The 27,877-nt window shown below is 33.0% G+C and overlaps 1 protein-coding gene across 1 annotated transcript; it reads left to right on the plus strand.

The window, feature by feature from the left end:
• Positions 1-1,847: 1,847 nt before the first annotated feature.
• Positions 1,848-26,934, plus strand: MGAT4C (MGAT4 family member C). The gene is made up of 4 exons (XM_044679171.1): positions 1,848-1,889; positions 6,574-6,723; positions 16,555-16,702; positions 25,778-26,934. Exons 1-4 carry the CDS (start codon positions 1,848-1,850, stop codon positions 26,932-26,934), a joined length of 1,497 nt encoding a protein of 498 aa, XP_044535106.1.
• Positions 26,935-27,877: the final 943 nt, after the last annotated feature.

A 27,877-nucleotide genomic window follows, 5' to 3' on the forward strand; every position in this document is an offset into this window, starting at 1 on the left:
TGATAAGGAAGTAACAGAAAGGGAAGATGTTTTAGCTCATGTTTCCAGCTCTCTCTCTGGCAGGATGGAGTTTATTATAGATACTTCAAGACTCACTTCAAACAAAAGAATCCCCGGAAACTTTGCGTTTGCATAGAAGTTACAAATTATGTCACATCAAAAAACAAAGATTCTCAATGGCTTCCAAATAGAACAAGGACAAGGCTGAATTTTGACTGGGTTCTTATCAGAAAACCAAGTTGGGGAATATTTTGGTAGAACACAAAACCCCTGGATTTCTCGGGCCTTGACTGTCTCCAAAAACTTTTTTGAGACCCATCAGTTTATTCCAAATCTGGGCAAAGTGTCCCTGCTAAGGTTTCGGCCTTGGCTTTACCAAGCAGCTGCATTGCTGACCAAAGGGCAAGAATATTAACCTCTTGACTACTGGTTTGCTAAGAGATTAAAGCTTTTCAATAAGACCACAATACTTTTCAACAAGAAAGGGTGTGGATCACAAAAGGGATCAAAAGAGGAGTCTCAGATTTTTATCTATTTGAGACCCTGTTTCTCTTATTGGCTTCCCACAAGCAATAGTTCAAATATTTTTAACATATAGTTTGCAAGTAAGAATCAAAATAGGACAAAGTCTTATAGATTATGAAAAAACTGCGTGGATATAATTTATGGATATTCAATTCAAATAGAAATTTAGGAGGTTATCAATATGAAAAAAATCATGTAAAAATATTAGCAGAATATAAAGAATGATTTCCAAAAAGCGATTAATACAGAAACTGTCTTTGTGCTATTTGACAATTGATTAATTAAAACCTAACAACCGGTATATGTGTCAGTTTAATATTCTGCTATTTTATATGATATTATTAAAATATTTTTATACTACTTGGAAAATGAGCTTGTGTGATATGCCAGTTTTATCTTTGGCATGATTTTCACTTAAAAGTGAGATTTTGTTTCCTAAATAAAGGTGTTATAGTCTCTTAAGGCTTTCTTGTTTAGTACCTATTTTACATGGTTTAAAAAGCTCATTGAAATAATGAGAGTCAATGATTAAATTTTATCCATTTCAGTTATTCAATCAACAATTTCTTCAATTAGGCTGAGCAGTTCTAACTGATATATATGTGTGTGTGTGTGTGTGTGTGTGTGTGTGTGTGTGCGCGCGCACATATATCCAAATATGTGTGTCTACCTATCCACATAAAATTATGTGTATGAATTCTCATTTCATGTGTATATAATCATATGCATAAAAATACATATATATGTATATATACACCTATAAATGAAATAAAGTATATATATGAGTGTACATGTACATAAAAATGACTGAGAGGTATTGCTAGAGAATAAAAGATACCTCTAATTTCTTTTACTTTTTAATTGAAAAAAAATATTTTTAATAGCCCAAAACAATATTAAAGTCTATCTTTAGTGAAATGTTTCTCATGTATATATCAGCTAAATTATACATGATACTTTAATAGACACAGCCACCAGGTTAATTGGATTTATGGTCATCTGTGTATCATTTTCCAGAAATGACAAACAGGCATATGTTTGCTCTACATGAGTTCACATATAGATATACTTATTCATACATGCCTCCTTTTATTCATTGATATTTATGAACATTTTTATTAATGTTATTGTGTATGTGGTTAAATACACATGAATATATGGTATGTGTATATATACATATATATGCATACATATATATATATATATATCCACAAACATATCAATTAGAACAGAGAACACCCAACCTAATTGAAGGAGCTATTGACTTAAACATAGAAATGGATAAAGTTAAACCACTGACTCTCACCCCATAGAACGTCGGAATGATAACTGAAAGGAAGAAGAGAGAAGTGGAACAACTACAAGTAGGAGAAATTCATGATATAATTGACACAATTTTACTCACCCCAATAGAATTACTTTCATTATAAAAGTAAAGACTACTCCAATAAAATAGGGAGGGAAAACAAAAAAAATTATGTTGCTTTTCTTGTCAAATGATCCACAATAATAAACATCCCTTCATTAAACAAATACTATGTGCCAGACACTGCTAAGGTCCGGGGACACAGATACAAAGAATGAAGTAATCCTTATTTGTAAAGATTTTGCATTCAAATGAAGGAAGTAGAAAAAACTTATGAATAAATGCAAAATAAATAAAAAGATAAGATTTACTGATAAATATGAAGAGCTAAATAAAATGTTGTTAGAGGAGAAGGGCACTAGAGTTGGGCACAGAAGAGGGCACTGTCAGCTGGAGAGAGGAAAGGCTTTATGTAGGAAATGAGAATTCAGTTCCATCTTAATGATGTCAAGGATATTAGAAATTACTAGCACATGTGTTTTTTTCTCAGTATTTTTTCAACAATTATTTCTACACATATTGGTAGTACTTTGCATGGAAATATAAAAAAGAAAAAAAAACCATTATCACAGATGATCTTCTAAAGAAAACCATTTGTTCATATATGTATAAATGACTGAGAGATATAGAGAATGAGCCCTCCAATTTATATTTACTGTTTTTTTTTCAAAAAAGACAAATGTATATATGTATTGTAGACTGAAATGTCTTTAGATTCTATCTTCAAATAAGAAGTCTCTCATGTATATTATAGGATTATCCATGACACTTTGTTAAACACAGACACCAAGATAATTTGATTAATGGTCTTCTCAGTATCACTATTCAATAATGACAAATCAAGGCAACATTTTTTCATCAAAATATTGTCAATTATTAAAGCAACTAAGTGCTTCCTGTATGCTAAACATTGTAATAGGTTCTGATAATATAACTAGAAAAAAAAAGAAAATGTTTCTCCCTTTAAGAGTTTATAGTCTATCAATCAAGGTCTTGAATCCATTAAATGTAGTAGGATTTTAGTACAGTTCAGATTGAAGAAGAGTTCTCTAAACATTGAACTTAGTTCTGCATGTATTTAGGCATTTATGTACTTTGTGCTAGCCATCAATAAAGATTTTAAAAGTTATATAAATCCTTGCTTATTTAAGTAGCTTAAGTTTGATTTTTTTAAATGATCCTAACCTTCTATCTTAGAATCAATACTAAGTATTTGCTCCAAGGCAGAAGAACAGTAAAGGCTAAACAATTCAGGTTAAATGACTTGCCTAGGGTCATGCAGCTAAGAAATGTCTGAAGCCAGGTCTGAACTCAGGACCTATCTCCTTTAGGCCTAGCTTTCAACACAATGAAACACCTAGCTTCCCCTAGCTTATATATTTTATTTAGCCCCTTAGAGGAGTCTTTCAGGTGGTTCCTGTTATGAATGATATTGGAGCATTTTTTTAACATGGGATATTTTAGAATTTTCTTCATAAGATTCTTGGCAATTCAGAAATGATGTTCTGAGGCATCCATATTAGGAAGAGTAAATCAGTGAAAATTGCCCACTGTCCAGATTATGCATTATGCATGGGTGGGTAGCCCAGTTAGTCTTTCAATACATTTATCTATGATAAACATTGCCAATGGATAATAATCTGTCAATAATTAATGGGAAAAGAAGATGACCTGGAAAACTGCTATTTGGTTTCCATGATGTTGATTTTCTCCCTGGTAGGAGAAAAAAAAAACATTTTTAGGGGAAAAAATATTCTGCTGGTAAAGTTATAAGGTTACAAATCAAGAGGTATAATTATTTCAGAAAAACCAGAATTCCAAAAAAATAGAAGCATAAATGATGGTTATAAGAAGTGATTATTATCAAAGACTTTTATAGACAAAGTCATGGTCAAGACATAAAGGCTTTGTATGATTGAAAGATTAAGTAAAGGAGTTGACTAGACAGAACAACATATAGCAAGTAAGCCTCCAGATCATTACAGAGGTATTTTAGAAATACTTAAAAAGGAGAGAAAGACTTCTAGTATACTGGCTAATTATTCTATGGAAGGACAAGAAGAGATATTGCATGTGAAGGGGACTCATGTGGGGTATGCCAGCTAGAATTGGCAGAAAGTCCCTAACAACACTCCCCCTCCCTTTTTCTTTTTTCTTTCTTTCTTTCTTTCTTTCTTTCTTTCTTTCTTTCTTTCTTTCTTTCTTTCTTTCTTAATTTCTTTCTTTCTTTCTTTCTTTCTTTCTTCTTCACACCTGTTACATAGAACAAGTTAGGAAATACTAGGTCAAGAACAATCTCATTCCATTGCCTCCTATCTCTCCACATAGGCTAAATCTACCTTCCTATTTGGCAAGAGGTATGTATAAGGCTGATTGGGTTTGGAGAGCTGTTCCCAAGTATGGAAGAGAGCCAGGATTGGATTTAGGGAAGTGATCATGAGAACAGAAGAGAAGAGGATTAGTTGAGATTGTGAGTCCCTCCCTGGTGTACAAGGAAAACCCCACCTTGAAACTATATTTAAACACCTGCCTTAAGCTCATAAGGTGCCCCCCTCTGAGTTTACATCTGTGTTGCCACTTCCCTCTGCCAGTAAGAGTAATAATTTGGCTTTTTTGCTTTGTGATCTCAAAGTCTCCAGTTTTTCTTTCATTTTGAGTCAGTGGACTCATGTCCCACACACATAGAATAAGAAGCTATTGGAAATTCACAGTTCCACCACCATTGTATTAGTGTTCCCATTTATCCACATTCACTCCATTATATGTTATTTTGTCACTTTATCATTTAAGCCAATCTGATGTGTGTGAGATAATATTTCGCAGTTGTTTTGTTTGCATTTCTCTAATCAAAAATGATTTATAGCATTTTTCATATATTCATATATATATTTTTATTTCTTCATCCAAAAACTGTCTATATATTCATTCTTTTATTTATTTGTCAAATGATTCTTTCACTAATGGGGCAGAGGAGGGATAAAAGTAGTTAATTAGCTGTTTTAATATAAAAAATGAATTTAAATTAAAAAATAAGAAGCTGTGAATGGGTTGTAAACTTCAGCTATGGAATGAATATTGATCAGATTGTGAATCATTCCATAAAGCTATGCATTATTCTGAGAATCCTAGAAGCAAGACACTATCTGTATGGCCCATGACAAATCCCATTATACCTCTGAGCCTCATTTCTTCATCTGTAAAATGTGGAAATTGAACTATATGACCACTGAGGTTCTTTCCAGCTTTAATTCTATAAATGTCCCTATTTGTTCCATAGAAGAAGGAAGATTTTTCTATCCATTTCCCATATAAATTGCTCAGATCTAAACAAAAACTTTAAAATAGGCTATTTTGATGGCACATGCTTTTTCCTTTTCTACCTATATTTTCTAACTTAGTCATTTTTCCTTTAGGTGTTAAGATGAACTAATGTCATCCTAAACCCCTTTTCAGATGACCTACACCCAAAATTCTTGTATGCTCCAATTTACCTCTTCCTCTATTAAAATCTTAATTTCTATTCCCTCAGAACAGGAGATTTTGAGTATTAGAGGAACAAATCTATTAAATTAATTCACTCACAAAGAAAAATGAGAATGACAAAAGGATCCCTTTGCCCTTCCAAAGCATTGGAATTTTAAGAGGATTCTCACTAATTGAAATAAATGTTGAATGGTAGAAATTCAGGCATTATTACAAAAGGAGCCAGGACAGAAGGCACATATTCAGAGGAAATAGTGTTGGATTCTAATAATCTCAATAGTCCCTTCAAGCTCTAAGATTCTGTAATAAGACAAAACATTTAGGGACTGTCAAGTCCTACATATAAGAAGAAAGACTTCTGCCTCCTTGTCAGTTTCTCTAAAATATTCCTGATATTAAAAGATGCTTCTCTGCTTTAGTCTGTGAACAGCAGCAATATCAGTCAGTATGTGGTTATGGGATTTAAGAAAAACAGAGTTATGATAGTCATTAGTGTTATTTTTAACTAACACATTAGTGTATATAGATATGTGTACACACACATAAAGAGAAAGAGATATATACACATATATGTGTTTGAAAGTTACATATTAATTATACAAAACATCAGTGTATTTGTCACCTAATAAGCTATAAATGGGGGAATGGAATAAGCATTTATTAAGTGCCTACCAGATGCTGGACACTGTGCTAATAGATTCTATAAATATTATTTAATTTGATACAACTACCTCACAATGCCTGACACCTACTCTTGGAGGTACTGTTTCTGTCCCCATTTTACAATTGAGGAAATTGAGGTAAAAAGAGGTTAATTGACTTACCTACATTCATAGAGCTGTTATGTGTCTCTGCTTGGCTTTGATCTTTGGTTTTCCTGATTTTGGTTTTAATTCTCTATCCACTGTGCCACCTAGTATAAAAGACATGGTATGCAGGATGCAGGATCCATGATATATAAACACATGAGAATAGCGCCTGGCATTTAGTAGGTACTTAATAAATATCAGTGGTTGTCTTGATTGAGAAAGTGCAAAGGCCTTGTTTTAATTTATATCATCTTTCTATACAAAATTTGAAAATTAATTTTAACTTGAAGTTAGTATCATTTATTCTATGTGGTTCAGCTATGAATGCATGAGGCCAATAGATAATAGCAACCATAATTAACTGAGTAATTCTATGTTTTTCTCCCTTAGGAGACAGCATATGTATTTCTTCAAATGAGACATTTCATAACACTGGATAAAATGAGATGCTTGCGGAAACGTTCAGCAGTGTCATTCTTAGGACTTCTTGTCATTTGTCTTCTTTTCATGAACTTGTACATAGAAGATGGGTATGTCTTGGTAAGTTTCTTTGGTAGATTAAGTTTTTTAAAAATAAAGTCCTTGAGAACTCTAAATTATTATTTAGCTAGAGGCAAATTGGTATAACGGAGAGATCACTGTCCTTTGAATTAGCGTTCTAGATGGTCAATTCTATCTCTGATGTTTACTTCTTGTGTGACCTTGGGCAGGTAGGTCACTTAGCCTTCTATGGTATCAGTTTCTTTTTCTATAAAATGTGTGGGGCAGAACTTTATGATGACCACATCTATGCACTTATTACCCTAACTTACACTTTCACTTTAGAATCAATCTCAAATCCTCCTTAATTTGGAAAATACTTACCAAAAGTCATTCAGTCAGAGGGATAAGCTCTCTATGACAACATGGTCTGTATTATCTATTTTTTCCTATCATAGATTGACTTTGTTGAATTGATTTCAGCACAAAGTTGAGATGAACACAAATATTCTAGACTTAGAGTATTAATAAGATCCTTTTTTATTTAATCTGTTCAAATCAGGTTCCCTTGATAGAAGAAAAATAGAGGATTATGTCCTTTCTCTCTACTTCCTTAGAAATCTCTCTATTATCCCTTTTTCCCTATGATCCTTAGAGATCTCTTTTTAATATTAGTATATATTTTGGTCTAAATAGCTATTACAATTTGAATGTGCCCAGTTAGCCCAGCAAGTATCTGAAAAATCAGTCAGAAACACTTCAGTCCATTGGAATTATTGGTTCTTATGTGAAATATGGGAACAAAACCAACTCTCTTATTGCATTAGGAATTAGTTATGCTTCCTCAAAGCCCCATTGCCTTCCAAGTACCTTCTAATGAGTAATATTGTTTTGTTTAGTAAAAGAAAATTGACATTTTCCCTTCCATTATAGAGTGTTGACATTTGGATTGATTTTTGAATGGCCCTAAATGGCTGAAATTGAGCCAAGATACATATTCATATTTCCTGATTATGCCTCAGAAGACAAAGGTACTAAGAGAGACACTCAATGCTTTATACAAGCAATTTTGCTAAAACTTTATAAATGATCCTGGATGAGGAGTAGGAGACAAGGACATAGGCACTATAATTGAATCATCTTTTATATCAGGATACAGGATCATGTCCTGGGTAGATTCTACATTCAACAAAGATATAGCTTTCATGATAGCTTTCTTGTTTACCATAATCCAATTCTGTCAATGAATAGTAATCGAGATAAGCATAGGAGAAGGAAACTTTGCTAATAGTGATTTTTTTTAAACCCTTGTACTTCGGTGTATTGTCTCATAGGTGGAAGATTGGTAAGGGTGGGCAATGGGGGTCAAGTGATTTGCCCAGGGTCACACAGCTAGGAAGTGGCTGAGGCAGGGTTTGAACCTAGGACCTCCTGTCTCTAGGTCTGACTCTCACTCCACTGAGCTACCCAGCTGCCCCTCTAATAGTGATTTAATTAAGATCATAATACACTAAAGAGACTGGCCATGTATGCTACTAAAAAATCATTCTCTTCCCTTCATCTTATTGTTCTTGTTGTTGCTGGTTTTGTGCTGGGAATTTTTTATTTCTTTGTTTTTTAAAGAAGGCAGTGGAACCTGTGGATGGACAGTATGTCATAGTAGAAAGGACACAAGTTGGAGACAGAAAACTTTCATTTGACCAATAATTCTGTCCCTTTCCATGCTACTGCTGGCATGGCACTAGCCTCTCCAAGCTTTAATTTCCCTATATGTAAAATAGAGCAATATTATTTACATTTCTTTCCTCACTGTGTAATAAAGAAATTTCATAAATTCTCAAGCCTATATAAGAAGGTACAATCATCATCATCATCATCATCATCATAATCATCATCATTATGCCTTTTATGCAGGAAGAAATGGATTCAAGACCTGACATATATTAACTATGTTTCTTTTAGTAAATTGGGACTCTCAATACTTTATGAAGCTAAGGTTATGAGTTGCAAAGAAAATGTAGATCTGTTTTGGAAAAAACTCTTTCCTCACATTAGAGTACCCTGTATCAATGAAGCTGTAAAGCCTGTCCCTAAGCCTAATTTTTTTTTTTTGAATCTCAGATTCTAGAGTGGTAATGTAAGAGCCATAAGAAAAGTCATGTTTATTTGAAAAAATAAATGTATAAATAAGTAGTGATTTGAAAGTGGTCTTTCATTTCATTTTATTCCTATTGGAAAGTCCCCTGAACAAGCCTAATAGTACATATTTGGCTGCTTTCTTGGTGATTTGGAGTACAGGAAGTAGTGTTCTAAACTTAGAGTCCAGAAGATCTGAGTTCAAATACTATTTCAGTTACCCACTCTGTGACCCTGATCACTAAATCACTAAACTGTGCAAAATTTAATTTTCTCATTTATTAAATGGAAATGATGTCAGAGGGTTGTCATAAGGATCAACTAATATGCAAAAGGCCTTCATAAACCTTAAACTCCTATATAAATACTAGCTATTAAATAGATAAACAATATTCATCAATTGAGAGCCTCAGAAAGTCTCCTGGTGAGGCAGCAAGCTAACACAGTGGATAGAGAACCAGGTCAGGAATTCAGAGGACCTGGGTACAAATTAGGTCTCAGGCACTACCTAGATTTGTGACCCTGGAGAAGTCACTTAACCCTAATTACTTAGTCTCCACCCTTTTTCTGCCTTGTAATCAATACTTAGTATGATTTCTAAGACAGAAGGTAAATGGCTAAAAATAAAGTCACAATGGGTCACTAAGAGTTTAACTGATTTGCCTAGGGCCATGGTGGCAAACTTATGGTGCATGTGCCAGAGGTGGCACTCAGAGCCCACTCTGCAGGCATGCAAGCTGACACTCCAGCATAGAGTTTGCCAGAGTTCATTTCTAGAAAGCCAGAGGGACACAGGCTGGCTACTCCCATCCCCATCCCCTCCTCCAAAGGCACCTGAGGACATTTGTCATGTCACCCACCCCTAAAAAGTTTCACTATCACTGGCCTAGGGTTTAGGGTCACAAATCTTGTGTCAGAAGTATGATTTGAGCCTCATTCTGAAGTTAAAGTGGGTACCCTATTTAATATGTCAAATAGCTTCTAAAGCAAAAATAAAAATAAATGACTGTTTCCTACTTGGAAATCCTTTATGTTTCTCTAACTGTGTCTAGAGAAGGATGTGACACTCTGCCCCTCACAAATTAAACCAGTAATAGTTAAAAACCCAGGAGGTAATTTCTTATTCTTTGTTTTCTTCAATGAACAGTTTTTCTGTGTATGAAAAGCTTTCAAGTGGAATTTCAATACTTTATTGTACTTGGTGATCAGAGAATCACTATTTATAGAAACCTTCCTATAAACTTCTCATGAAGAGATCCCCCTTTAAAGTTATTGTGAACCTTGTAAATAAAAGGTCATGTAAAAAGCTGGAATATTCTCATTATTTATTTCTCAGTTTTATGTTCTTTTCCTTAACAAATGTGTATTTACTGAGTCAAGCATTGTGCTATGTACTAATAGGAGTATAAAACAAATATTACAATCTAGCCTCATGAACTTAGATATGTCCTAGGTAAGTCAAGACATGAACATGAAAATGTGTAATGCAAGATAGAACAAGATAATTTTCAAATTGTGGAAAAAAATTAAATTAGGAAAAGAACGCTGTAAAAATATGGGAAAACCAAAGGAATTCCATAGAGATGGCATACTTGAATTTTATAAAGGAATTTGGCAAACTATTAGATGATAGATTTAGAGCTAGAAAGGACCTTAATATCATAGGTTTATAGTTTGAGAGCTCTAAGGAACTTTAGATGTCACTTAGTCATTTAATATTCTTAGTTTACAGATGGGAGAAACTGACCTACTGAGGATAATGAGTTGCCCAAGATCACATTTGAACCTAGAGCCTACATTTTCAAATTCAAATATTTTATGCCTCATCAACTGAATTCAATAAGGCCTTATTCAACGTGCTCATTGTTAGGTAGTTAAATACTTCAGTTTGTCTGTGATCTCACTATATTCCATGTGCCCACCACAACCCATTTATATATTTTCTAGTCTCATCTACAATTCTCAATTAGTCTTTTCACAAAGAAGGCCCCAAGGACTCCTATAAACTTTTATCAAGCTTTCAGGCATCCAGATCTTAGAAAAATAGCAATTGGAAACAAAACCAAACACTCTATTCCTTTCCTAAAGAAGCTTACATTGTATTAGGGTCCAAGTATCCACAATGAAGAAATCACAAATCTATAAATGGATTTTATCTGAACAAGAGTGTTAAGCATTGAGGATACAAAGGAAAAAAAAAACATTAACAATCCCTGCACTCAAGGACCTCACAGCCTAAGGAGGGAATTAGCATACAAATGATTATGAACACATAAGACACACACACATATGAGAGAAAGAGAGAGAGAGAGAGAGAGAGAGACAGACAGAGAGAGAGAGAGAGAGAGAGAGAGAGAGAGACAGAGACAGAGACAGAGACAGAGACAGAGACAGAGAGAGACAGAGACAGAGACAGAGAGAAAGAGAGACAGAAAGAGACAGACAGACAGACACAGACAGAGAAAGGGAGAGAGAGAGAGATGGTAGCATGGACTAGATTGGAATTGGAATAAAGTAGATCTGATTTAGATATCAAATCTTTTTCTATGATCATTACTGAAGTCATGAATCATTGGTGGAGGGAGTAGGTAAGACCTTCCTCATCACCATGAGCAACAATTGCTGTCACCAAACACAGATCAGCACAGGAGCCCTGTGAGTGAGAGCACCACACTGATTCCTACTCTCAGGTTCTACTTCTAGTTAAGCCATTATAGTCATTATGTGAACAAGCAAATCCTGTGAAAGCCAGCTATCACTACCAGCTATCAAACAAACAACTTGCAAGCAAGACAAGCTAGCTGAAACATCATGGGTCTGGTAGGTCGGTAGGTCAAAACACTACTACCACTTTGACCATCATCCCCTCTCACATCTGAAAGAAAAAAGTAGAGGGCTCTAAAACTCAGAGCCTTGGCAATGGATAACAATGCTTCTAGATTAGCATGCTTCCAGGAAGGCATTGTGCTACATGCTTTATATACAAATAGAAAGGTAGTACAGATGGAGATACACTCTGGCAACTGGTCCTGCAGGTGTTACAATCACAGCCATTAAAAATCTAAAAGAGAAACTTATTGCCACCAATGCCTCAGCACCATCAAATGTTTCAGCATCAGAAATTAATGTGATTTTGTCAATGGATGTCATTAAAGAAGAGGCATAAACAAACATCTGTATTCTAAAGACCATGGGATGTTTTCACTTCACTTGCAGCTATAGCCTTATACGTCTGTTGGTTTCCCACATTGGAAAGTGAGCCCTTTGAGAACAAGGACTGTCTTACTTCTCTGCTTGTACTCCCAGCATTTACCACAGTGTTTTGTACATAAGTATTAAGTAAGCACATAAATATTAAATAAGCACTTAATAAAGATTTCATTCATAATAACAGCCTTATAACATTAATGTAAATAGCATGGTATTATAATAGCTTCTTATACTGCTCCTTCTTTGAACAAAAAATTTCTAACTGAATTAAACTCATATGCCAAAGCCAACCCATTTATAATTTAGCAGATCATAGAATGAGTGATTTCAAGCTAGGAGAAACCTGAGAATTTGTATAGTTCTAGTCCACTTGCCTAATTTTACCAAATCTGAAAACTAGAATTGGAGAGAAGCTATGTGATGTTTTGAAAATAATATATATGGTAAATGGCAGTACCAGAATCCAAACCCAAGTTCTATGACTAATTTTAGCCCTCTTGTCATGATACCACATTGCTTTCACAAGTCTGTTTAGCTACAGAAATAATCTTGATTCTGTGATTTAAGAAAATAAAAGAATTAATCTTAAGAAATATTTAGACAGTAGAAAATAGTAAGATTAAATTTATGTTAACAAAATTCAAATCATTGTAAAACCAGTGAAAATACTTTTGTCTTTCATTTTGATTTCTAACTCAATAGTATTTTTAAGAATTGACTTAATTGTTTCCATCCCCCAAAATGATTTCTATAAAGCACAACAGTATATCCAACATATTGTATTGAAATTAATTTTATCCCCTCATTTTACAATGTATAATTTTCATGATGAAACAAGGCCTCTTTTATGGAATTTAATATTGGCAGATCATAATGATAACCAAGTCTCATGTTTCCATGTTAAGTCCATTTTCCCCCGTACTATTTCATTTGACTTTTGCATGGAGTTTCAAGATCATAGAAGGTGTATTCTAAAATAGAATCGTAGTTAATGTTTCCACATTAAATTAACAAACATTTATTATGCATACCCTATATACAAGGTATTTCCTCTGTGTTGCAATAATCTTTTATTTAGTAACATGTTATTTACACAAATAAACATAAAGGTTCATTATTAGTGCAAAGCTGAATTCTTTAAGTGTGAGAGGGAATATAGAATGCATGAGAATGCATTCTAAAAGATTTTAGAGGAGGGAGAGCTCACCTCCAGATGAGAGACCAGAATAAGCTTCAAGGAGAAGGTAATATTTTCCCTGGATCTTGAAGAATAGATTATATTTCAATATAAGAAGATAAATGGAAAAGATAAATGATAATTTGAAGGCAGAAGAAATAAGCTAACAAAAAAGTAATAGAGATGGGAAAGTACTTTGTGTGGAGAATACTAGGCATCGAATCCATGGAAATGGAGAAGTGTATTTTAAGGTTGAAAAGGTAATTTGAAACAGGATTTAGAACTGTAAATATGGGTACAATAGGAAAAAAATTGTGGAGATTAAAACAATGGTACTTAGGGACAACAGAAAATCATCCAAGGCTTACTTTTTCAACTGGATTCCTTCTGCCAAAAGTGTATTATGAGCCTCAAGGACTAACTCCCCATAAAATCCAAGATCTTCTTAGCAGAATCCAATCTATTTTATCTACCATTTGGTTATTTGGTGGTTCTATCCTCAAACCCATGTTTAGTGGATTCATTTTTGTGTGAACTGTTAAACATGTTGGCATGATCTCAGAATGAAATATGAACATTTTAAGAAAGTCAAGTAGAAGAGGCCAAATGCCCAAAGCTACTTAACTTCTTGTCTCTGGAATTCTTTACCTGGGCGCCATTAACTTTTCTAAAATAAATGTTTTGATAACTATTTCAATATATTTGATTTCCTTTGTAATTCAATGTGTTTTATACTTTAAAAAATATTCTAAGTTATCTAAATTCTTCACCAGACTGCCAGAATGACCCATGATATAGAGAAAGGGTTAAAGATCACCCTGTATAGAGTCTACACTTGTGTTCTAGCTGGTGGTAAAGTAAATAGTGTGCTGGTCCTAAAGCCACCAAAACCCAAGTTCAAATCTCAATTCTAATACTTAATGGCTCAGTGACTCTGGGGAACTCATTTAACCTCCTCCAGTCTCATTTGATTAACTATAAAATGGGAACAGTAAAAGCACTTACCTTATACAATTGTTCTTTTAATCAAATGAGGTATTTGTAAAACCACTTAGTACCTAATAGGTACTATGTCAATACTTATTCCCTTACCTTTCCCTAAATTTATTTTAACTGCTCCTTTATCTAAATTCATGAATATGTATATGTATATACACATATACAAAAATAAATTGATATTTATAAAAATATATTTGTATATATATGCAGATACATATATATACATATATACATATATATATATATAATATTTTTAGAATAATGCAGTTTAGAGAAAGTTCTGATAGACCTTTGAGAACAACCGAATAAAATGACTCTGGTGACTACTGTGCTTTATTTATTTACCATGAAAAAAATATGTAAAGAGTATCACATTAAGAAATTTAATCAAGTGCTTTTATGAACACAATCGATTAATCAATTATAATTAATTAATTAACTTAATTAATTAATTGATTAAAAATTAATAAATTAAATGTTGTGTCATGTCTTCCACTTTGGATAGTGGAATTCAATGAGGGGAAAAGAAGCCTTTTTTCGCAATTCATTTGTTCTTATATATTTTCCATACCCTATACTTTTCCTTTGCAATAAAACCATAAAAAGTCATATAAACTTTAAGATTTAGTAGTGTCATTGAGTTAAGAATTATTTCTCTCATGATTCTAGGCATTTCTAAGTAGTTAAGAATATTGAATTATGGAAAAGAACTTGATGCTGAAGAATATTCAGAGAACATCAGCATTTTAATGATCTTAAAACTTGCAAAATGTTAATTCATATTTCCAAATGTATACATGACATTTTACATGTATGGAGTCATAGATCCACACATATCTGTATATAGGATAGATTTTATGTGCTATGTATTACGACTTAAGTTGGTATCATTGAAAATTCACTTAGAATTGCTCAGTGAAAACTGATGTACCCCAAATGGGAAATCTAGTAATTCCATCCCTTTTGAGTTATTGAAATCTGCTTTACTATACTGTCAAACTGTAAAAATAAATATCTTATGAGGAAATGCAAAACAATGAGAATATATATATGTTAATAAATACTTTTATATTTAAAAAGTTTTACATATTTTATCTTATTATAACAAATATTGGGAGCAGGAAATTCTGTGCAGAAAAAACTATTATTATTTCCCCACCAATGATCCCCTATTTTAATGCTAGATAGAGGGATTAGATCTGTGATTTCCACCACATAGGTAACTCCCGGATGAAAAAAAGCTGCTTCTAGGAATTCAAGTTTGTCACCTTTTCTACAATTTAGCATTAGAGAATTAGCCAGAGTTCTGAAAGGTTATATTACTTGCAGAGGGTTACACAACCACTATATGTCAGAGGCAGAACTTGAATCCAGCTCTTCCTCACTTTGAGGTAAGCACTTCATCAACTCTACCAAGCTGTTTCTACTCTAAAGGAATATTTAAAAATAATTTCAACCAACCAAAGAATTTGTCGTTCTTGGTAGTAGGATCTGACTTGTAGCATTTTGAGAGGGCTGTGGCTTCGTTATGTTAGAGCTTTAATTTTAAAAAAAAATAGGTCAAATTAGACCTTACAGTCTTTAGATCCCCTTCAGTTATCAATTGATGGTCTAAAGCAGTGTTTCCCAAACTTTTTTGGCCTACTGTCCCCTTTCCAGAAAAAATATTACTTAGCAACACCTGGAAATTATTATTTTTTAATTTTAATAGCAATTAATAGGAAAGATAAATGCACCTGTGGCCATTACCACCCTCCTGGATCACTACAGCACCCACCAGGGGGCAGTGGCGCCCACTTTCGGAATCACTTGTCTAAAGATCCTATGATTCTATTTGTTTTTTCAGAAGAGTTATATGGTCAAGTTTGCATAATTATCACCAAATCAGACCACAAGCACATACTGATCTATTCAGTCCTACAGAGTACTCTTAACAGACTTACAGTTATAAGAAATACTTCCAAACTGTCCCACATATAAAGTAGGAGATTGTTAAATAAGCCTTGCTTATTTGAGTAATACCAAAATATGTATAAATAAAAGTCTCTGACTTTAGAGGCAGGTATAAATCAGAATAAAGGTGGAAGGCACAGTCAACTAGGTAAGATGGGAAGGGGGGAATCCAATTTCTATTTATCTATTGCATGTGTCATCTACCACAATTTTTAGTTGTGAGGATAGAATGATATATAGGCAAAAACTACGATTCATTCAACCAGTATTTATTGAGCACTTAATATGTGCCCAAAGAAAATGTTAATGTATATGACACCCTATGGCCCAACCTTTCCTTATTCATTGCTTAAGAGAGAGATTTTCACCAATGCGCACCTATTACTCTTTCTCTCTGCCTCTTTCTTGCCATTTAGAAGGGAGACAAACAGCTCATTAGAGAAACATCCACACATCAACTGAATTCAGACCGTTATGTGCACACTTTTAAAGATTTATCTAATTTCTCAGGAGCCATAAATGTCACCTATCGCTATCTAGCTGGCACTCCTTTACCAAGAAAAAGTAAGTATGCTTACATTAATAAGTGTGTGAAAGTGCTTTGTAAAAAGTGTTTTACAAATTTAAGATACTATTGTGTGATTTTGTTCTGTTAAATGAAAAATCTTTAAACTTTTCTACATGCCAAAATTATTGACATATCCACTCACTTTGGCTTTAAAAAAATCAACTGTCCATTAACATTACATATTGACAAAAAACTTTTATTTCTTTTTCCATTTTTAATTAAATTCAGAGCTATCAGATAAATTCCTGAGTGGAAAATCACAAAAATAATTTTTAAATTGTGTTATATATACATATATTTGCTTTCCAGTGTCAATGAACAAATCATAAAGGATGAATTTTTCCCCTCTACTGTTCATTTTACCTTTGTGTTTGTTACAACCAAAATGTAAATGTTTTATTAGGAAACAAGATCTTTGAGGGTTTTAGTAGGGCTTCTCCCTCATTCTATTGGTCTTTGTATATTTTTAGTTCTTTCTCCTATTCTGGGATATTATATGAATTTAAAATTCCTAGTGCCTGTCCATAGTTAAATTGTACCATTTTAGTTGGATATACTATCCTGTCCCTTTCTACACTCAGCCTCTGTCTTCTCTACATGTTCCTTGTTCAATCTGAGAAATACCTTAAGTTTTTCCCATATTTGTGCCCCATTTAAGCCATTATTCCGCAGGGCCCTTCTTAGACTTGCATCTTCATCCCTCTTCTTTCTCCTAAAACATTCATTTTGTAAAGTCGATTCCCTCAGGGCCTGAAGTGCCTAGTTTGCTAATCTGATAAATGAATTTGTTCTGAAGTATTAATGAGAGATAATGGTACAATGTGTTAGGCTTTTCAAGTAATATGTTTACTTTCCAAAAGGGACACCCTTTGCACAAACCCAAAGGGCTAGATGTCTTAATGGGAATTTGAGTAACTGAGGTATTCTGCCAAGGAAGAGATTTATGGCCAAGGAAATTTTAATCAACTTAATATTGCAACTCCGTAAGTGACTGCCAGGTCAGCCTATACTTAAAGATCAATGAACCATTAGTACCTTCTTTACCTTTCATTATTTCACTAAATGAATGTTCAAAACCTTTGTTCATCTTATTGACTAAAATAATCTGGATTTTTTTTACATGAAAGTATAATCACCAGATTTTAGAGGGAGAAAAAGACTTTGGAAATCTACAAATTTCTATTTTATAACTGTTTTTTAGAAAAACTCATATACTGAAGATTCCCACATATTCCCAATTTTAATAAACAAAATATATGATCTTTAAAAATCAAAGCAATTTCAGAGGTCATTTACTTTAACAACCATATCCCCTATAACAACAACCATAATGGTTATAAAGACATCCAGAACAAATGATCAACCAGTCTATTCTTGATATCCCTCAGTATGATGCTCATTATCCCAGGAGGTGATCCAACCCATTTTTGAATACCTGAAAGTACTATGAAATTCCTTCTTATCCTATTTCATAATCTGTCTTATGTTCTCCAAACAATGGGCCCAATTCTGTACTCTATAGTCAAATAGTTTAATATGACAACTCATTGATTTGACTTCTATATGTTGGCAACCAGGTGGCATAGTGGAGAGACCACTAGTCTTACATTTAGGAAAAACTTGTATGATTACTGATTCAGACACTAACTTCTATGCTTATCCTGGGGTATATCCCGACATCATTTTTTTCAACTCTAAAATTATAAAAATTTTAGAGGGTAATTGTCAAGATTAATAATACAAATGAAACTTTCTGAATACCTTAATAGCCTAAATATAAAGTTCTTACATTTTTTCTAAATACATTTCTTCTTTGAGTGAAAATATTGACTAAATTTTTTGTCAAGCTGAGGATCTTAAAGTACTTCATTAGAAACCTCCTTTTACATTATTTTAAAATTTTGATAACTCAATAAGGGGCTCACAACTCTCTTTTACAATATATCTAGGACATTCTTCCAGTCAGTAACACATCCACTACTACTAATTTGTGTAATTTTAGTTTTTCCTTCAATCTACATCCAAATTTTTCCCACCGTGTTTACAAGCTGTATAGCTATCTGAAAGAATTTCAAATAAGAATAAAAACATTTGTGTTTTCAAATCTCCTATTAACTGACATGTTATCTGAGCTTGAGTTGCCTCATCTTTAATTACCTATAATCATATTTGTGCTACCTAATTTACAGAATATTAATGAGGAAAGCAATCTAAGTAAATTATACAGTGCTACATAAATATGAGCCATTATTATTATTGTGGGGATATTTCCTCCATCACATTTGGTAATTTTTACACTTTTATATAGGTATGTTCCTGCCCCTTTTCCTTTACTTCTTTGAACTAAATATTAATTGCTGTCTCCCAGTCATGCACCCTATTTGACCAACCTTCAACATTACATTTGAGATTACACTTACTTCCTCATCTTCAGATCTCAAGTTTGTTTTATTTGGGGCATAAGTTCCAGTTATTGATATCTAGATATTTGAGACCATGGATATATTTTTTCTTCCTCAGAAAAAATTGGAGGACTCCTATGTTATTCTTCTTTCTCTGCTATAACAATTCTACATGACATTTGATTTACGTGATCTATCAAGGATTTTTTCTTCCACTCTTTCCATTTTCAGTTTAAAGCCTCCTTGAGAATATGATCAAGTGTGAGGATGACTATTTTTATATTGTTCTTTTTTGGCTTTGCCACATCCCTAATCAAAAGTCAGTATATCAGGAAAACCACTTCTGTTTTCTAACATCATCTTCTTATGCATTTGTATTATTCTTTTTTAAAATTCTCATGTCTACTACTCTTAATACTAATTGACATTTTTCTACCACTTGAGTTACAAAGCACTTTCCATACATTATTTCATTTAATCCTCACAATAACCATGATAGGGGGATAATACAAATATTATCATCGACATTTTACAGTAAGAAACTTGAGCTGAAGGAGGTTAAGTGATTTAGCCAGGGTCCTACAAGATAGGAAGTTGCAGTGGGTGGAATGAAACCCAAGGTTTTTTTTTATTTCTAAATTCATTGTGCTTCCACTATATAATGCTTCTCATTTCAGTAAGCATCACTTAAGTGTCTAATCTTTCGAAAGTGTGTGCTGGGTTCTGAGGATACTCACTCTCAAGGGGTTACATTATAATAGGCAAGCAAAAAGAGTATGTACACAGATAAAGAAGTACCAAATATAGACAAAGAAATTTGTCTCATTGAGTCTATAGGCCAGAGGAAGAAATATTGATAACAATGAATTATGAGAGGGTTATAAAGCCTTAAAAGAAATTTTAAATTCAGAATAACAGAGGTGCAAGGTGAAAAATCTTTTAGAACATAGAGAATAGTTGGCACAAAGACTAAGGAGTGGCACATGGATTGTTGTATATGGCAAATGTGTCAATTTGACTAGAATGTAGAGTTGGTGGAAGAAAGAAAAGACAAATCAGTTTAGAAAGACATGGTGGTGCTAGAACGTGAGAAGCTTTAAATATCAAAATGGAAAACTTTATATGTTTTCCTAATGGAAACAATTAGTCCATTTGGCTTTCACATAGAGATTAGATAAGACCCTGGGAAGATGAGAGGCAAGGAGACCAATTGCAAACTATTGAGATAGTCCAGGCAAAAGGTGATAAAACTTTAAATCAAAGGTAGTCAAAAAAAAAAAAAGTAGTCATATGTCAATATGACATAGTCAAACTGAAGGTCCAAATATATGTCAAAAATGTAGACATAGAACAAACAAGTACTGACAACTAATTGAGTATGAATACTATGAAGGAAGAGTAAAGTATAACTTTGTTATTGTAAAGCTAGATAACTACATGGATGATAGTGTCCCTCAAAGGAAAAGGAGAAAAAAGAAAGTCTTGAATTTAAAGAGCATATGATGAGTTCATTTGGACCATAAGAAATCTACTGTGTCTAGAGGGTAACCTGGTGAAGACCTACAGCTGATAATTCGGGATTAGAGGTTGAGAGATATAAGAGAGAAATATATAGTTATCTTTATAAAGATGATAATTGAATACAACCTATGGAGACTAATAAGATCAAACATAGAAATTGTAGATAGAAAAGATAAAAAGACTGTAAGATATACCCAGAAAAGGATTTGGGGTTTGAGACATAGATGATATTCTAGAACAGGAGACTAAGTGAAAGTAATCAGACAGTTATCGAGAGAGCATTGTCACACAAAGTCAAGGAGAAGACAGTTTCTGAAAGGATACTTAAACTGCTATCTCCAACCATAAGTAGTTATGAGGAAAAGAAAAGTGCCATTCTTGGCAGTGATTGACTTAGATCTTTTTTTTACCAGGAACTTCATAAATCAGAGCGATTGTGTCCCCAAGTCCCAATCCATACTTTCAGATATGTCCATATGATAAAATTTTTTCTAATAAAAATATTGAAAGAGGGTAGCATTTCTCAACATGGAAAGTGTCAGAGTTTCCTGTCATTTTTTAATTATATGTACCAAGAAGAAAGCATTGTTACTCATTGACCATGTCTAGGAGAATGTCTTTCCTGCTGTCTCCCCCAATGGGGAGTTGATTATAAAGTCTTCTTCTAGACTCAGAAAGGGAATTCCTTCATGTCTATGGATCCTTCTTAAATTTCTAAAATGTTTATCTCTATTGCTTTCTCCCGATGAGGAGTAATCTTTCTTTTATCTTTCTCATCCTCTGTATATCTATAGTTGTCAAAATGTGTTGATTTGATACTCTTCCTTTGGATTCCTCAGATAACTTTCAACACTAGGTATTCTCACCAGTTAAACTTCTAGAACTTTAGTTCAGTCCCTCATCACTCTTCTGCTGTGATCATGCAATAGTTACCTGTCTTCAGTATCTTCCTTCTCCAAGTCATCCTTCACATTATCACCAACATATTCGTACTGTACAGGTTCAACCCCTTTGCTTTCCTGTTCAAAAAAGATGAGTGATGTCACACTGCCTCAAAAAAAATACTAATTCTTTAGATGGTCATTAAATGCAAACCTATTTTCCTAGATATAATTTATGGTATTCTCCTTCATGTGATCTCTGATCCAGAAAAACTAAAATACTACCTATTCTTCAACCTTGACTTATGCCTTTCTGTCATTGTGTATCTCCATGACCAGTGTGGAAGCATTTCACAAGTTCACTTATTGAAATGCTTCTTTAACTTCAAAGACCACCTTGGAGGCCACATCATCATCATTAGTTTTTCTTATCTCTCCCACTAAAACTGATCCAGCAGAGAATTTCTCACCTTTGTGAGACAGTTCCTTTGTATTTTTATATTTTAATTCCCATTATATTTATTTGCATATTATATAGCCTCATACTGGCATATATTTATGCATGTATATATATACATATGTATATGTATATATATATTGCAATAGCAGACCAAGTTTTAAAAGTAATTTCAATAGCCCACTTGAGTGGAATTTAATTGAAGCAAACAATATTCAGATTTGCCTTCTATATAGCAAGCCTCATACCAATTATATAGTTTTAGTAATTAAATAATTATTCTTTCCTTCATTTGTGTTACCTCTTTCCACAACCATTCTCTATATTGGTTTTGCTTTTCATTTGGCTTCTTTAGATTTTACTTTTTCTCTCGACTTTCTTCTTGTATCATGTTTTTTTTTTATCATGTTAAGGGACACTTCATACATTCTGATATGTCTAGAGAATTAAAGCATTCTTCTAGACTCATTCCTCTCTTTTATGAATATCACCAATACATTGTGAATATAAATGTAGCTAATTGCCTTGGAAAGAAATATAAATAGAAGATTTCTCAAAAGAAAGCATAATAACTGGGCCTTTACATTTCTTAACTTCTGAATATATTAACTGTTTTTTATCTTTTTTAAATTTAGAATATTTATCCATAGTTACATGATTTACGATTCCCCTACCTCTTCCCTCCCCCATCCTGGAGCTGACCAACAGTTCCACTGGGTTATACATGTATCATTGTTCAAAACCTATTTCTATGTTATTCATATTTGCAGTAAAGCAATCTTTTAACATCAAAACCCTAATCATATATCCCAAACTACGTGATTGATCATATGTTTTTCTTCTGCATTTCTATTCCCACAGTTCTTTCTCTGAATGTGGATAGCATTCTTTTTCACAAGTCCATCTGGATTGACCTGGATTTTTGCATTGCTGCTATTCCATTCCATTCCATTCCATTCTATTGTACCACAGTGTATCAGTCTCTGTGTACAATGTTCTCCTGGTTCTGCTTCTTTCACTCTGCATCAAATCCTAGAGGTCTTTCCAGTTCTGTGTTAACTGTTTTTGAGTCCCCTTAGCAATTCCTGGAACATACTCTTTCTTCCAGGGTTCACATTACTGACACAATTGCTAAACAAAACTGCATTTGTCAACATAAGTATTCCGCCATTCAAGGACTTCTGTCACTGAGAACTTGCCAACCTGACATTTTAAAGTAGGTTAAGAGAACCTTATTCCAAACAATTTCATATCATTTCATTGAGAAAGCACTAATTAAAATAGTCTTTCTATTGAAAACAGTTGTTACTACTCTTAGCATATGCCCACTTTTCTTGGAAAATTCTGGATTTCCTCACAACTTTCTCCTTTTTTTTTTGTATTATCTCTACCATTAACTTCCTTTCTTTCTCTTTTCTATCCAAGTTGAGCACAATTTTAACACACTAAGAACTATTAGTGTTCATTAATATTTCATCATTTTAATATATTTTTCAGAAAATATAATAGTTTTAACATTCATTTTCCAAAATTATGAATTCCAAATTCTTTTCCTCCTTCCCTTCTTTTTTTTCCTTTTTTGAGATAATAAGCAATTTGATTTAGGTTATATATGTATGATCATGAAAAACATTCCACATTCCTCATGTTTTGGAAGAAAATATTTAAAGTAAGCAAAAGAAAAAAAGAAAACAATGTGCAAAAAAATGTTGTTTTTGTTTTTCTGCATTCTGACTCCAGTTCTTTCTTAGGAGGTGGATAACATTTTTCATCAGCAGTCCTTTGGAGTTGTCTTATATCATTGTATTGCTGAGAATAGCTAAGTCATTCAGATATTATCATTGAATAATATTGCTATCATTATGTACAGCATTCTCCTGGTTCTGCGCACTTCACTTTACTTCAGTTCATCCTTTTTCATCCAGTATTAGAAGAAATAAAATATTTTTCAGGATTCTTAAAAAACTCATCTTGTTCTTTATTTCTTATGGTACAATATTATTCCATTACAACCATGTATCACAACTTGTTCAACCATTCTCCAACTGATGGACATCCCTTCAATTTCCAATTCTGTGCCAACACACAAAGAGCTGCTACAAACATTTTTGCACAAATAAGTCTTTTTTTTAAAAAAAAGCTTTTTGAAATATAGATCTATTAGTTTTAAAGACCTTTTAATGTAATTCTAAATTGTTCTTCAGAATTCCTGGATCAATTTACTGCACCACCAGCAGTGCATTACTGTACGAATTTTTCCAATTTCCCCCCAAAACTTATCATTTCCCCCCTTCATATCACATCAAAAAATCTGATAGTTATGAGGTGGTACTTCAGAATCATTTAAATTTACATTCCTCTAATTAGTAGTAATTTAGAACATTTTTTTCATATGATTGTATATAGCTTTGGTTTCTTTAGCTGAGAACTGCCTCTTCATATCCTTTTACCATTTATCACTTCAGAAATGATTTGTACTTTTATAAATTTAACTCAGCTTTCTCTATATTTGAGAAATGAGTCCTTTATTGGACAAACTTGCTGTATTTTTTTTCTCCCAGCTTTCTGGTACCCTTCCTTTTTTAATTTATTTTGTTTGTTCAAAACTTTCTAAATTTAATATGACAAAAATTACCCATTTTATATCTTATAATATTCTCCAACTCTTGTTAGGGCATAAATTCTTCCTTTATCCATAGATATGACAGATAAACTATTTCATGTTCCTCTAATTTACTTAGGCATCTCCTTTTATGTCTATCTAAATCATATACCCATTTTGGCCCTCAGATAGAATCACCTTAAAAAAATCTGCCAAAGATTTTTTACATCTTTGTATCATAGACCCCTGCATCAATCTGGTGAAGTCCATTGATCACTTTCATAATAAAGTTTTGCTTTATTATTAATTTATAATTTAAAGACATAAATTTCAAATAGAGGCTAGTAAAAATAAAGATGTATGTTATTTGTTTGCTTGTTTTCCCATCCTATTTAATAGACCCCCCTCATATCTAATGAAAGACTGCTGCACTGGAAGAACTGTTCTAAATTGTATCTAATGAAAAAAAGAATGTTGCATTTGAAAGAAAAAGAATATAACTTTTTAAGTCATATATAGCACAGTAATATCAACAGAAACATGTTCTAAACATTTTCATGAGAATGGAAATTTAAAAAAATACTTTAAAGATTTTTTTTACTTGGATATAAGAAACTGACTTTATTTTGTATGGAAATTGAGCAGTTTATATTTTTTGCTTGAAAAAAGTGGTAGAAACAATACAAATGAAATGCCTTTTAAGGTTTCTAAGAACAATTGCTTTAAAAAAACCTTTAAAATAATCATTCACTCACAAAATGATTTTTAAAATGTTTCATTAGTAATTTCTACTTACATAAATTGGGGATAATTTGTCAGCCATAACTTTGAATGACTTTCTCATTTCTGTTTTTTTAATAGCTTTTACATTATCTAAATATCTATCTGTCTTCTGTAATGGGTTTACATGGGAACATTAAACTGTATAACATTTTACACCCTATTTTATTTCATGAGTAAATGTTTAAAGCAACAGTATACACATCAGTATGCTTATAATACAATTTGTTTTCCACAGAAAAGAATCAATTACACATAAACCATAATGGCTTTCTCATATGTAGCTTAATAATTTAATCACAAAATGTCCTCTATTTCACCATTCACTAAGCTTGCTTGGTGTAGTAGCAGCCCTAAGGGCCAACCTTGATTTTTATGTTTTTTTTCAAAGCACCTAATTCATCTTCTTTCTGAATTCTTTTGCCCAGAGTACCTAACAGTTGGACTTTCATCAGTCAAAAGAAAAAAAGGAAATTATTTGCTTGAAACGATCAAGTCTATATTTGAGCAATCCAGTTATGAAGAACTGAAGGAAATTGCAGTGGTGGTTCATCTAGCAGATTTTGACTTACCTTGGTGTGACAGCATGGTCAGAGATATCACACAGAAATTTGCTCACCACATTATTGCTGGACGGTTAATGGTCATACATGCTCCTGAAGAATATTACCCAATGTTGGATGGCCTTAAACGAAATTATAATGATCCAAATGACCGAGTCAAGTTTCGATCCAAGCAGAATGTGGATTATGCTTTCCTTCTTAATTTTTGTGCCAATATTTCAGATTATTATGTAATGTTAGAAGATGATGTTCGGTGTTCTAAAAACTTCTTGTCTGCCATTAAGAAAGTCATTACATCACGAGAAGGTTCTTACTGGGTGACTCTGGAATTTTCAAAGCTTGGATACATTGGAAAACTCTATCATTCCCATGATCTCCCAAGACTGGCACATTTTTTGTTAATGTTTTACCAAGAAATGCCTTGTGATTGGCTATTGATTCATTTCCGTAGTCTCTTGGCTCAAAAAGATGTGATGCGCTTTAAGCCATCCCTGTTTCAACATATAGGATATTATTCCTCATACAAAGGAGCAGAGAACAAATTAAAGGATGATGACTTTGAAGAGGACTCATTTGACATTCCTGACAATCCACCTGCAGAGCTATATACAAATATGAATGTATTTGAAAATTATGATGCGAGCAAAGCATATAGCAGTGTTGATGAGTACTTTTGGTCCAAAGCACCCACAGTAGGGGATTATTTTGTAATTATATTTGAGAAGCCCATTAATATCAGCAAAATTAAAGTGAGTACTGGAACAGAAGATCGACAAAATGACATTTTGCATCACGGAGCCTTGGAAGTTGGGGAAAATGTTGGATGGAGCAAAAAGGGAAAACAATGTGCCACTTACTTGAGACTAGGGGAATTCCAAAATGGAAACTTTGAAATAGCAGATGTGAAGCACAAAGTTCCATTTGATATTCACTGTATAAGAATACTTGCTACCAGAACACAAAAGGAATGGCTGATCATTAGGAGTGTTAGTATTTGGACCTTTCAGCCAATAAATCAATGACTCCATTTTACCGAAGTAGGTCTTCCTTTCTAATAGGGGAGTGCATAATATCACTTGCTTAGCAACAGGTGCTATTCCCCAAGGGATGACTTAATTTTGTTAAAAATGGAAATCTGGGACATTGTAACACAAAAAAGCAATTTATTTTTTACTAGTTCAGCCAGGCAATATATGAACATTAGTTTGTTGGTATGTTTTGAATTTTGTAGTAAAAAAAAAGTTTTCATTCATGTCTTTGAGTCCCCCAAATCCTTCTTTGTGGTTATCTTTGGCTTTTCAAGAAAAGACAACGTTTAAAATATAAGAAAAAATCCTCATCAAAATTGGTAGCTTTGATTAAACATTGTCAAAATAATTTGACTTTATTATATCTGTGTATTAAAATTGATGAAAGTTGATATTTTATGCCATGGTTAACGTTGCTTTCATTTTAAAGACAGTTTTAATAATGTAATCTTATTAGTGTGTTGCCAGTTGTATTTGAATGCAAAAAGAAATGATGTGGATTAATATGACACATTTGAAATGTGAAGACTGATATGTTAATTTAGTTGGACAGTGATTACTGAAAAATAATTGTTGACAGTGTGGTTAATTCTGTGGTGGAACCTTGAGTCCAATTTATTCATCAAATGGTATGTATTAAGCTTTGCTGTCAAGTAGGGGTGGAATTGATCTGAATGATAATTTGATTTCCCTGTTGGGGAACTTAAGTTCCTAGTGGCTTCCAATCTAGCCCTCATCAATCATATTTGAAATGAACAATGCCACTAAAAATCGTTGCCTTTTTGGGAGAGTCCCATAGGTGGGGGAAACCATCCCAATGATTTGTATTGATGATAAAATGATTTTCATGACATTCTTTTTAAAAATAATATTGAATCACTATTGTTTTAAGATGTGTTTTTTTTTTTCCTGGAAGTATATTCCCTATGACTACTTT

Source organism: Gracilinanus agilis, chromosome 5 (assembly GCF_016433145.1).
Source record: "Gracilinanus agilis isolate LMUSP501 chromosome 5, AgileGrace, whole genome shotgun sequence".
Classification (NCBI taxonomy): Eukaryota; Metazoa; Chordata; class Mammalia; order Didelphimorphia; family Didelphidae; genus Gracilinanus; species Gracilinanus agilis.